Genomic DNA, 12,961 nt, shown 5'->3' with positions numbered 1-12,961 from the left:
AACCTCTTATTTTTTAAATATTTTGTTTCAAATCGTGGCTTGTTTCTTAAAACCAGTAAGTGATAGTGTATCTTTTTGAAAAATACCATGGCACAATAGACTTATTCCTGCTTTTTTCCTGAAATCTACTTGAGGATAACTTTACAGTAGAAGTAGAAACAAACTGTGAAATGTAGCTAGTCTTCTAATTAGAATACTTGATTTCAAAAATTTTGAAACTTTTCAGTTAATCCTGAGTCTCCTCAGGGTGATGATAACTGAAATCACAGAACCTTTACATTTGATGCTCTATGAAGGAATGTGTGTTTTTTTTTTTTTAAAGATTTTATTTATTTACTTGACAGAGAGAGAGCACAAGTAGACAGAGAGGCAGGCAGAGAGAGAGAGAGGGAAGCAGGCTCCCTGCTGAGCAGAGAGCCCGATGCGGGCCTCGATCCCAGGACCCTGAGATCATGACCTGAGCCGAAGGCAGCGGCTTAACCCACTGAGCCACCCAGGCGCCCTGAAGGAATGTGTTTTAATGCCATATATATATATATAAAATAAACAATAAAAAGATATATATAATTTATATATTATATATATTCAGGGTTCTTACGCCATTTATCAGTTAATTCAAGTGCTTCTGTGCTAGGTGTTATTCTAGGTATGGGAACTATTGGTAAAACATAGTATTCTTGGTCTCTCTCTTGCAGTGATGAGGGGAGTAGGAAAGAGAAATGTGAAATGACTTAAGCTTGCAGGTAGAAAAGTAGGCTGGAATGGGAGGGTGCTGTTGTAGTCCTGGAGAGAAATACTGATAACCGGGGGTTAAGGTTGTGGCAGTGAAGATAGAAGATAAATAGGAAGATTTGGTAAATTTGATATGGATTGAAAAGGTGTTAAGGTAATTCTAAAGTTGTCATTGAATTGATGCTTGTACCATCAGTTGGGGGAATCATGGGAGAAAGAGCTGGTTTTGGAGGGGAGAATTTTCTTTGATTCACAAACCTGAAATTGAGTGAAAAGAGCTTTTTTTTTTTTTTTTAAGATTTTATTTATTTGACACAGACATAACGAGAGAGGGAACACAAGCAGGGGGAGTGGGAGAGGGAGAAGTAGGTTTCCCACTGAGCAGGGAGCCGGATGTGGGGCTCAATCCCAGGACCCTGGGATCACGACCCAAGCTGAAGGCAGACGCTTAACTTACTGAGCCACCCAGACACCCCAAAAGGAGCTTCTTAAGATGCTAAACCTTTCACTTTTTGCTGTACTTGATGACTAGTCCTAGGGAATTTTAGTACTAAATTTTGTAAGTAGGAGGAAAAAACGGAATCTCGAGATACTCTATTCTACCTGTGAAAATGTGATTCCTATATATAAGAAATGAAGAACTCACAGCTTTTATATTCTTTTGGTATGGGTAATCAACTAATGTTTTTTGTTCCTTTAGACATTTTCTTGGGCATCTGTGACCAGTAAGAACCTTCCACCCAGTGGAGCTGTTCCAGTTACTGGGATACCACCTCATGTTGTTAAAGTACCAGCTTCACAGGTGAGTTTCTAAGCTTGTATATTAGGCACATTTGCCTGTATTTCATGTCATTAGGTTTCATTGTAGGTTTAGAGAACGTTGGAACTGGTACATAGAGAAGAGGTGGTTTTTTAGTAATTTTGTGAGAGAATTGTCATTTTTTTCCTTTAGATTTATTTATTTGAGAGAGAAAGCATGAGTGTGCTTTTGTGCGCGAGGGGAGGGACAGGGGCACGCCCACTCTGCACTGAGTGCAGAGTACTGCATCGGGCTGCATCCTGGGACCCTGGGATCGTGACCTGAATTGAAACTCAGCTGATAGCTACCCAGGCGCCCCTGTCATTTTCTCTTTTAAACCTTATTGTCAGCTAAGAAACTTTATAAGAAAAAAGGTCAGCTTGCTTTGTTTTTAAACAGAAGTTTACTTCTACATTTTTCAGCCTCGTCCGGAGTCTAAGCCTGAGTCTCAGATTCCACCGCAGAGACCTCAGAGGGATCAAAGAGTGCGAGAACAACGAATAAATATTCCTCCCCAGAGGGGACCTAGACCAAGTAAGCGCCCAGAAGGGTGACTTCTGTAGGTGGGGGGGAAATACGAGGTGAGAGCTTGTTTCTTAGGGGTGGTTGATATTTTCTACTTCAAAAAATTCTGGAGTTAATGGAATTACCTGGGTTTAGGGGTGGGAAAAAATATTATTGAATGAAATAGTCACTGAAAATTGTCTTTCTCTGTCTTTCATTGCTGTTTTTGTTAAGTCCGTGAAGCTGGTGAGCAAGGTGATGTTGAGCCCCGAAGAATTGTGAGACACCCTGATAGTCACCAACTTTTCATTGGCAATCTACCACATGAAGTAGACAAATCGGAGCTTAAAGATTTTTTTCAAAGTAGGTTGAGTTTTATTTATTTATTTTTGATTTATCCATTTTTCTTTTTTTTAAGATTTTGTTAATAGAGAACAAGAGACCGAGAGTAAGTCAGGGGGAGGGGCAGAAGGAGAAGCAGACTCCCTGCAGAACAGGGAACCCAACCTGGGATTCCATCCCAGGACCCTGGGGATCATGACCCCAGCTGAAGGCAGACACTTAACTGTTAGAGCCACTCAGATGCCTTAAGTAGGTTGAGTTTTAAACACTTGATTCATCTAATGCAGTGTTGTCCAGTAGAAGTACATAAGACACATACCTAATAATAAGTTTTATAGTGGCCACATTTTATTTTATTTTTTTAGTGGTCATATTTTACTTTATTTTTTTTAAAGATTTTTTAAAAATTTATTTGAGAAAGTGGGAGAGAGCATGAGAGGGGAGAAGGTCAGAGGGAGAAGCAGACTCCCCATGGAGCTGGGAGCCCTCTGGGGGACTCAGTCCTGAAAACTCCAGGATCATGACCTGAGCTGAAGGCAGTCACTTAACCAGCTGAGCCACCCAGGCACCCTAGTGGTCGTATTTAAAAAGTAGAAAGAAACAGGAGAATTTAAATATTTTACTTAATTCAATGTATCTAAAACATTTCAACATGTGAAAATGAGAGATTTTGTTTTTCTTTATTACGTCTTTGAAGTCCAGTGTGTATTATACGTAATGGCACTTCTTATTTTGGAATTTGGAATTGTGTTCTAATCAGTTATTTGAGAATCTGTGTTTCTCTTGCAGGTTATGGGAATGTGGTGGAGCTACGCATTAACAGTGGCGGGAAATTACCCAATTTTGGTTTTGTTGTGTTTGATGACTCTGAGCCTGTTCAGAAGGTCCTTAGCAACAGGGTAAGCAGTTTTTCATCTTGATTTTTTTCTTTATTTTGACAGGAGTATCTTGGATCTCTGAATGTATTCATCCTTCAAACTGTGTCTTAGGAGTAAAGTACAGTTAGTTCCCACATGTTTGGGTAATAAATTCCATGATGATTGGCCATAACTCTTAAAAGATTTGCCTGAAAGTTTAACAAAACTTCTGTCTACAATAACTTAATTTTGGAGCCATTGAATGAAAAAAGATTGAAATAACTAATAGTTACCAGTGCACTGAAATTTATGCAGATTTCTTTCCTTGAGTGGGTTTCTGATTTTGGAGATGAAATACAGTGTTAACCTTGAGCGGCGATAACTTAGGAGCCAGCTTCCTCTGGGCAATTTTGATATATGACTGTTTTCTGGGCCTAACTATGAGGAGCTTCTCCTTTTATTCTCTGACTTGTCGAGGTTGGAGTCAGCCTGCCTGGAACCACTTTTATTAACAGATCTCTTCTTACCAGTCACTTTCTAATAATAAGAGGGATTTTGTAGAATTGGAATCTTATTACTGTATAGTTCTTAAGGAACCCTTCCCTTCCCCCACATCTTTCATTAGCAAAAAATAACTTTTTAGTATTAGTCGTAGTAGTAGTAGAAAAGAACAAAAGTGTAAATATTTATTTACTGAGATGGGTGTGTGAGAGTTTAAAAATCTCACTTTTTAAAAATGAGGTGATGGGGCACATGGGTGGCCAGTGGGTTAAAGCCTCTGCCTTCGGCTCAGGTCATGATCTCAGGGTCCTGGGATCGAGCCCTACATCGGGCTCTCTGCTCAGCAGGGGGCCTGTTTCCCTCTCACTCTCTGCCTGCCTCTCTTCGTACTTGTGATCTCTCTGTCAAATAAGTAAATAAAAAAATCTTTAAAAAAAAATGAGGTGAAATTCACATAATATAAAATCAACCATTTTAAAGTGTAAAATTAGGGCTTTTAATTTTACATATTGTTGTGCAGCCTGTCGTGCTAGAAAACATTTTTATCAGAAGTAAACTCTTCATTAAGCAGTCCTTTCCCGTATCCTCTCTCCCCAGCCCTCGGCAACAACTAATCTTTCAGTCTCTGCAGATTAAAACTACACATTTTATTAACCATGTAGATCATTATTTCCCAGAGGTTCCACAGAATCTGATGTTCTTCACAGTGTTGATGGTTATATATAGTATATCGTTTAATGTTGTGGTTCTAACGTATGTGAGCCTTAATCTGTGACTGTGTATTTACCTTTCAAACTATTCAGCCACTGTTTTTATGAAGCATCTCCTGAGTAGAGAATGGTGGCTTATCTTAGCATAGCCACAGAATACTGAACTTGGAAATGTCCCATAGGCTTTGTGCATAAATCCATTATTCAGCATGCAAAAAGGATCCAGTGGCCAGTCTTTTTGGTGCAGGCTTGAATTCATCCTTAGAGGATCTGTTATTCTCAATGGGCCAAAAAAGGTCAGACCTGGTAACTGGCTTCTTAGTTGTCCAAGGTTAAGAGGTCTGTTTCATTTAATGTACCTGGATAAGCCCATGCATCTTTGTGCATGAGAATATTTTGAAATAAAATTTACTCAGAAAGGAGTTGTATGTTTGGTACATTTTTCTCATTCAGATTGCTTCTGCCCTTTTGATAACAGCTCAGAGATGTCTTCAGTTACAGTCTTTTGAAACATACCCAGCCCCAACCTCTCTCCCCTTATCTTTCAGACTTTAATATGGTTTTATTTTTTCATTGTATATAGAATATTGCCTGGAACAGGGCTTCAGATTAATATGTGAAGAGATTATATAGTGTGAATATTAAAAAGTTACATAAATATTTTTAATATTGTAGTATTAACATATTTATAAATGTACAAGTACAAATACACATTTAATCAGAATTTTATTTTTTAAAAAATATTTTATTTGAGAGAGGGAGTGTGAGAGAGGGCATGAGCAGAGGGATAGGCATAGGGACAAGCAGACTCCCCGCTGAGCAGGAAGCCCGACATGGAGCTTGATCTGGGATCATGACCTGACCTAAGGCAGATGCTTAACTGACTGAGCCATCCAGGCACCCCTAATCAAAATTTTAAATGTGTTACTATTAGAGTTCTAGGCCTTTTTGGGGTGCCTGGGTGTCTCATTTGAACATCTGCCTTCATCTCAGGTTGTGATTCCAGGGTCTCTGCTCAGCAGGGAGCCTCCCTGCCGCTCCCCCTGCTTGTGATCTTTCTCTGACACATAAATAAATAAAATCTAAAAAAAAAAAAAGGTTTCCTCCTCCCTCCCATTATGCAGGTTTCTTAATGTGTACTTTCACATCACTTCTTTGTCCTTTGGGAGCTTCAGGTGAAGCTTGCCTTTCCCTTTTCTCACTGTGTTGGCACTCCTACCATACTCTCTTCAATAATTTGTATTTGTACAGAAATAGCTTCTGTAAGACTGATGACCGTGGTGTTTGACTGGCTGTAATGTAGCGTTGTGGTGTAAAGTGTATACTTGCCTCTCAGGATGCCTTCATTTACATTCAGCTTCCATCGCTTATTAGGTTGTGACCCATGTGTTAGTTCCTTAACCTTGCTGGCCCTTAGTTTTCTCATCTCTCAAGTAGATGTAATGATAGTCCTCAGATGGTTGTGAGTGTTAAGTGAGATAGTAGGTGTGAACTATACAGAACACTTGTTTGCAGAGTAAGCAGTGTTAGATACTTTAAAGAAATACGTCACTTAGAAAACCAGTGCGTGCCAGTGAGGAGCATAAATTGAGTTCATTGGAATCTCGAGTAACTGTTTTCTACTTTAGATCTGTTTGGCTAAAAGGAAGGCCCAAGATGTAGTGTGGATGTATCTTTTTTACCTTTGCTAAGCTCTGTTATCTTTAATCTTCAGTATTTCCCCAAAATTTGTTAACACAAATAGCATTCTGTTACAGTTCTGTTTAGATGAAATTAATGATGTTTTGAGATGGATATGTACTTCTCATAAATCATGTACAGCAGTCTTCACATTAGGTGATGATGGAAGATTATTCTAAATCCTCAAATCCATGGGGAAGGTGGCAGTTCTTGTTTATATTACTCTGTTTATGTCATTCTGTGGGAAAATAAGATTTGCTCTAAAAAGTGCAATGAGACTTACTTGTGCTGCCATGTTGTAAATTGTCTTCTTTCGAACTAGCTTGCATATTACGTGTTCTGAATTGGAAATAAAAGCAACTGAGAATGTAGCTGAATTGTAAGCTGCTGGTTCTTCGTAATAGCTTTGTTTCTTTTATATTTGGTAGTTGGTAGCCCATAAGCTCTGTGTAAGTCTGCTTACCTTGATTCCTACAGCCCATCATGTTCAGAGGTGAGGTCCGTCTGAATGTGGAGGAGAAGAAGACCCGAGCTGCCCGGGAAGGGGACCGTCGAGATAACCGCCTGCGGGGACCTGGAGGCCCTCGAGGTGGGCTGGGTGGTGGAATGAGAGGCCCTCCCCGTGGAGGCATGGTGCAGAAACCAGGATTTGGAGTGGGAAGGGGAATTGCTCCAAGGCAGTGAATTGCTCTTCATTGATCTTCACGCAGCAGTACAAATCTTCTAGCTCCTGCAGAATGGTGAATTTCTTACTACACCAGCGTTTGGTATCCTGGAGTTTGACCCAAGTCTATTATAAACTGCTTAAGTTTGTACAATTTTACTTTTTGTGTTAATGATGTGTGCTCCCTCTCCTGCCCTTCCCTCTTCCTCACCTTTTAGTCCTTCACTTCCAATTTTGTGGAATGATATTTTAGGAAAAACAGATTTTTAAAGAAGAGAAAAAGACTGAATTTCCTTGCTTTACTTTGCATATACAGACTGGATTTTTTTTTTAACAGCCGTTTCCCCAAAGGAATGTGTCTTGCTTATTACTGACATTTGGTATGTTTCATTCATTGGAATATTTCTTATTTTCTATGTGTTTCAGAAGCCTGTGAGAAACACAGGTTTTGATAAACATTTTGAAGGCAGGAAAAATCCAAATTGTTTCTTCTTTGAGAGTCACAACTACCTTCTGGTGTGTAGAAATTGCCATTAGAAAAATTGACAGTTTTGATTCTTGCTGGTATGGTTAAAAACTGAATAAAAGGTGTTAGTAGAATATTTTTTTTCTTTTGATATGTGATCACAAAACAATTATAAGCCTACTGTTTTTACCATTTAAATTGTGGGATAGGTTTTAAATGTCTAGAATGCAACTGATTTAGATTTCTTTTGAAGTAGAGTGTTTTTCATGTTTAATTTGTATTTGTAAAAAAAGAAAAAAAAAAACCCAAAAAAGAAACCCCAAAATCCAAATAACACAAAACCAGAGCAAAACTGTTGTGCCTTCATTTATCTTTGATTCCAGCCTTGGCAGTTGTTTAAAGAAAAATTAAAAAAAAAAAAAAAGTCTAGATTTGTTTTATCAGGTGTAGAGTATGTTGGGGATTGAAGAATCCCTCTTTCACCTGGTATATGTTCTGTTCATTTGTTATGCCTTATTTTTAAAATTGAGTTTCAAACTGGAATGCCTTTAAAGGACAGATATGCTTCTATAGAGGTCCTTTGACCTAAATAGTCCACCATTTGTATTAAGTTTTATTTCGGTATCTATTCAGAATCCTAATCATAGCCCATAAAAAGGAATATGACTTTAATATTGGACTTTGTGGTTGAGTGCCCGTTTTTTTTCTTTAAATCATAGCCATATGGTAAATTTTCTATTTTGTTAATGGTTATCTTTTATTGATGGGCATGCAGTGGGTGTTTCTTGGAAATGGCCAATTTTTATTAAAATATTTCTGGAAGAAAATTTAACCTGGCAATATAGACTAATATTCGTTTTACATAGTATGTTAATTTTTTGAGTGCTGTGTGTGAGGTGGGTGAAGGTTTTGTTTACACATTTGTGAAGCAAGCCTTTGTGTGATAACTTGTCATACTAATTGAAGGACAACGAGGTTGTCAAATTTAACTTATTTATTTTCTTAACAGTTTCTTAACAGTGTTCATCATTAGGACTGTTTGAGGATAGTATATGAGTAGGAATAGGAATGTTTGTTTTGCTGTTACTGGGAAACTCTAGGTTTGCTGAAGGGTGTAGTCTTAAACTAAGATGAAGTTTGATATTATCAGTCCTCAGTACCTAAAATATTTGAAAATTGGCAACATCTCCTTCATAAAGACTTCTATAACTGAGTCACATGGCTGTTTTTGGGTCAGCTTAAATAACTATTTGGTAACCACTTCATTTGGCCCAGGCCAGTGATAATTGGAAGACATTCAGCTTGTACTTTTGTAGCTTATATTAAGCCTGTGGTGGAAATAAAAAAAAAAACTTAGCTGGAGTTGTTTTTGAAAAAAAAATACTAAGTTTTAGTAACTCTAAGGGTCATAAATTATGGATAACCTAGAAATCATTTTTCACAAGTAAATCTTAATCCATACATTTCACTAGGCATTTTTTCCTACTGAGTAGTTAAAGGGCACCACCTAGATGCAGTGATACTCAGCCCAGACTGTTAATACATCCTAGAGGACACTTGGAAATGGGTGAGATTTGGGGAGGAGGGAAGAGGAGTCCTACATTTGGCATTTAGTGGGTGGGGCCAACAATGCCAAATGTTTCACAGAAATAAAGCAAACTCCATTGAGATCATGGGTATTTCTCATTCCCTATAATACATGGAGGATGGAGGGGTGGATGGGGACAACTGGAGTAAAGACTCAATTCTATGAAAAATAGCCTCAGATAAATGAATTAGCAAATAGAAATCTCTTTCAGGAATTAAAGTAACATCTGCAGGGAATTGATAATCTCATTTTCCTTTATTTGTACCCACGTGGTTTTTAAAGAAATATTTGAAGAGGTAATAACAATATGCTAGTTGCTTCTTGTAACTTGTTGCCTAAGCTTAGAAAACACAGGGTTGCTTCAAATAATTTCAAGCCATCAGCATGGGATGATTGTGGAGTTGTAAATAGCATTGGACTTTATATGTCAGATTAAGCATCATGGTTAACACTGTGAAGAATCCTAGTATCATTGTTTACATTATTGCCGATAGAATAAACATGATACCCTAGATAACTGTGTATTCACACATGGAGAAAGTGAAAACGGGTTAGAGCAAGATTTTTTATAGGCAGCGTCAGCTCATCACATTCAGCCTTTTCAGGATTTTAAAATACAACTCTCTGTCTGTAAGAATGACCCAATGTGCAGTTACTTTCTGCTGAGTTTTACACCCTTCACCCATGAGTATTTTAGCTAAGTAAGATTAGTTTGGGTCAATGGGTCTTCATCTTTTAAGATCTTGGGCCTTAATAAAACAATTTGTTTTCTTTTGTGGTGAGGTTGGGCTTTACTTGTCTATTCCTGTGTTCTCAACTTTGGAGCTATTGCTGGGAACAGTGAAATGGGTAATCCAAAAATCACTAAATGGCTTTGGGTGGTGGGTAGGTTACTACCACAGTATTGGTTGAACTGTGCTTTGGTTTTAGGTTGGAAAACTAATTTTCACAATTACCCTGTGGATTAGGTGCTATTTTTTTCCCCAAAGTAATAGGTGAGGAAATTGCATCAGAACAGTTAAATTTTAGGCCTTGAAGTGATCCATGTAGCAAGGAGCAGATTGGTCTCCAAAATTGATGCTTTTTCTCTAGAACCCTAATGTGTACCTATTTATGTTTGAGTGATAATACTGAAGAATAGGACACGATCATAATAAGTTAATACAGTACAGAGACCGGAGGCTGTAAAACATTCAGAGGCAGGTTAATATTACTCTTCTCCATTTCCTTTAAGGTAAACAAGATAAGGAAACAATGGATTTTGCAGGGCTCCTTTTGATTTGTATAGATGGTGGTAACACAGTAACAATGACTTGTTCTTAGGTTATTTTCTCGTGTTTTAATACGTGTAGTACAACCTTGAAATCTGGATGCAGAAGGTAACAATATTTTTATAATATCTTAATCCAGGTGGATTTATAGCAGTTGTGTTTTGTTCTTATAACTGCCATCCTTGATACTTTTTTCATCCCTTTATTTGAAAACCCTTGTAGAGTTTAATAGTTTAGTGGGAAACGTGGCACTTTATAGAAAACAAAATCTATATGGAAATAATCTTTCTATGATGTTTAAATTTATAGACCATTGTTTATGCTGAGTGGCTTGTTCCTTTTAAGTAAATAGTTGCATTTGTCAAATCTACTGATCTACAGATAACTTGAAGTTTCATTTTCATGCAACTTAAAAGAATTTCTGCAGGAACTGCATACAAATGAGATGACTTTGTAATTTTGAACCTTGTAAAAAAGATAACTTCAACATTTATTTGAATATGGGATTCCAGATAACTGCCTAATATACCACAGATGGGTGGTGGACGATTAGAGTCTTCTGCAAATGTTTTAGAAATCTTAAAGAATGTGTTAGAAATTTAGCAACATTTTGTGTGGGAAGTTGCTGATCAAGTAAAGGCCACATGGCACTAGATCAGTAAAGATTTCTGGTTTTAAGGTAGTAATACCTTTGGGATTTGTATTTGTTGACCGTGATATCGAGGTTCTGGGGACCATAGGTAGGCTTATGAACTCTTACAAGACTATATTAAAGGAGAAATGGTAGCATATGTGAGCGAAAACTTACTTAGTGAATATGTAGCTCAGGTTAATGCTGAAATTAGTCTGATTTGCTCATGCTTTATGAAACTCTCTCATTATAGCCTGAATGAGTAAAAAGTTGATTAGCAGTGGTCTAAAAAACCCATGGTTTTGGTTTTGGTTATATTTATATATTGGCTTAGAATTAAGCTTGTTCACTTTCTGATCATATGACTTGCCTTGAAAACCTTGGACAGTCTCTGCTTCTCCAGTTTCCACTTGAACCTGGTAGTCTTTTGTTTGTTTTGTTTTGTATTGTTTTTAAGTTCCCTACAAGAGGAACATAGTATGGGAAATCAGTTTCATAGTTACTTCCATAGACCATGTGACCTGGCTAGTTACAGAAAGCTGTACATGTTGAGTACTTCAGAATATGGCCAATGTCAGATTCCTAAGGGATTTATAGCCATCTAGTGTGTCTTCATCTTTTCAAAAAGCAAATTAAGGGATGTTTACCAAAAATTCACTATTGACTTTAGTAAGTATTTATTTTTCAGAAACCTGCTTATGGGATGTTTGCCTATATTTCTGGTAGTAATTAGAGAGATGGTTTTATCTCTTAATCTGGATGTAGGCAGTTTTAACTATTGCTATAATTAACTACCTTAGTTACTGATTTTCCCCCCAAGCTTTGATGTCACCTGTTGGACTTTGGATATGGTATAAATTCTTAAATGTTTTTATGAAGTGTGTATACACTGATTTGGCTCTTTTAAATGAAGACAGTATACCAAAAAACTGGCATAAAGTAGTTAGGGGAGAAGATTCTTTAAAGATTCAGTGTATGCTTAAGTAGATTATGTAGAACACATCATGTTACAAATAAGTTTATATAGGTAGATGTTAGATTTTGAAGAATGGGTGGAGGTGGAACTTGGCTGATGGGGGAACAATCGTTTGTGATTCATATGGGAAAAAATCATAATTCTAAGTGAGGAACATCAGATATTTAAAGTTTTTCTTCCCATTCTGATTATTAACCATAAGGGGCAGGAGAGACTCGTAGAATTCTTCGAATCCTAGAATGTTAGTGCTGGAAAGGAATAAAGAATTTTGTACATGCACTTCATTTTTCAAAAGATCGATGGCTCAGAGAATGGCTTATTAGCACAGAGTCCCAAATTGGCTTGTAGAAGTAACATAGAGCACCTTCAGGGTCACTACTCTGCCCTAGGTTCACTGTAGGAAGCCAGGACTGTTAAGAGGTCAGGATGTGGGAGAAAAGGGAAGGAGCCACATTTTATATGCTTATTCAGTTGCTTCTGTCGCTCAGTTTTCATACCCAGTTTTTCTCTGTTTTCTTAGAATTGTCTTAATGCCTAGTTCCACCAGGGTCTCTTGTCTAAGGACATTATGTTGTGCTCCCCTCAGGGATGGGTTTACTACTAGCTGTCAGAAAGCTATTGGGTATCCTAATGTGTTAATAGCTGAAACTCAGCTGTAATTTTCTCCTAAATCCTTCAGCATTTTGCATTCTGTACATTGTGGTGCTTTTCCCACCTTGTATTGTTATAACTGTAAGCTCCTAAGGGGCAACAATTTGGTCTTAGGCATGTACCCTGTTTAGTGCCTGGCAGCGCCATGTCCGTGTCAGGGTCCTAATCTTCCTTTCCAGTGATTTCTCCCGTTCTTCATGGAGGTGTGATGCTCCAGCCATGCTAAGCTACTTAGAATTTTTCTAATATACCCGGCTTTGCTGATTTTTGTGGCTTCAAGTGCCTTCTTTCTTCCCAGAAGATAGATTTGCATCTATATCCCCCCTTCACCAGATCTCTTGCCATCAAAATTACTTTTTTCAAGACCCAATTCAAGAGCATTTTTCTTTTCGTAAGAGAAAAGATTTGCAGCAGGAGTGGGGAGCCCCCTTTTTGGGGTGGATTTGGCCAGAATTTGAAGTGGGGAGCAAATTCATTCTTGTCTACTTCCCTTCTACATTGTCCCTTCTGTTTGAGATTCTTTCCCAACCTTCATTTTTTAAAGTATGTGTTTATAGAGCACCTTAATACCTTCTTCTAGCTCATCGTT

General features: G+C 37.7%; 1 protein-coding gene across 3 annotated transcripts in view; it reads left to right on the top strand.

Moving 5' to 3' along the window:
- The window catches only part of G3BP1 (G3BP stress granule assembly factor 1), a 36,923-nt gene extending 24,846 nt beyond the window's left edge, over nucleotides 1-12,077 (top strand). For 2 of the 3 annotated variants that reach the window (XM_032337245.1, XM_032337246.1), the window contains 5 exons: nucleotides 1,433-1,534; nucleotides 1,954-2,065; nucleotides 2,270-2,398; nucleotides 3,167-3,276; nucleotides 6,603-12,071. In XM_032337245.1, the coding sequence (XP_032193136.1) occupies nucleotides 1,433-1,534; nucleotides 1,954-2,065; nucleotides 2,270-2,398; nucleotides 3,167-3,276; nucleotides 6,603-6,809 (660 nt within the window). In that variant the 3' untranslated portion in view covers nucleotides 6,810-12,071. Of the gene's footprint in view, nucleotides 1-1,432; nucleotides 1,535-1,953; nucleotides 2,066-2,269; nucleotides 2,399-3,166; nucleotides 3,277-6,602 lie in introns of all 3 variants that reach the window. The other variant, XM_032337247.1, reaches the window with a different exon arrangement.
- Nucleotides 12,078-12,961: the final 884 nt, after the last annotated feature.

This window comes from Mustela erminea, chromosome 3 (genome assembly GCF_009829155.1).
Source record: "Mustela erminea isolate mMusErm1 chromosome 3, mMusErm1.Pri, whole genome shotgun sequence".
NCBI lineage: Eukaryota > Metazoa > Chordata > Mammalia > Carnivora > Mustelidae > Mustela > Mustela erminea.
This window is presented reverse-complemented; position numbering and strand designations above follow the sequence as displayed.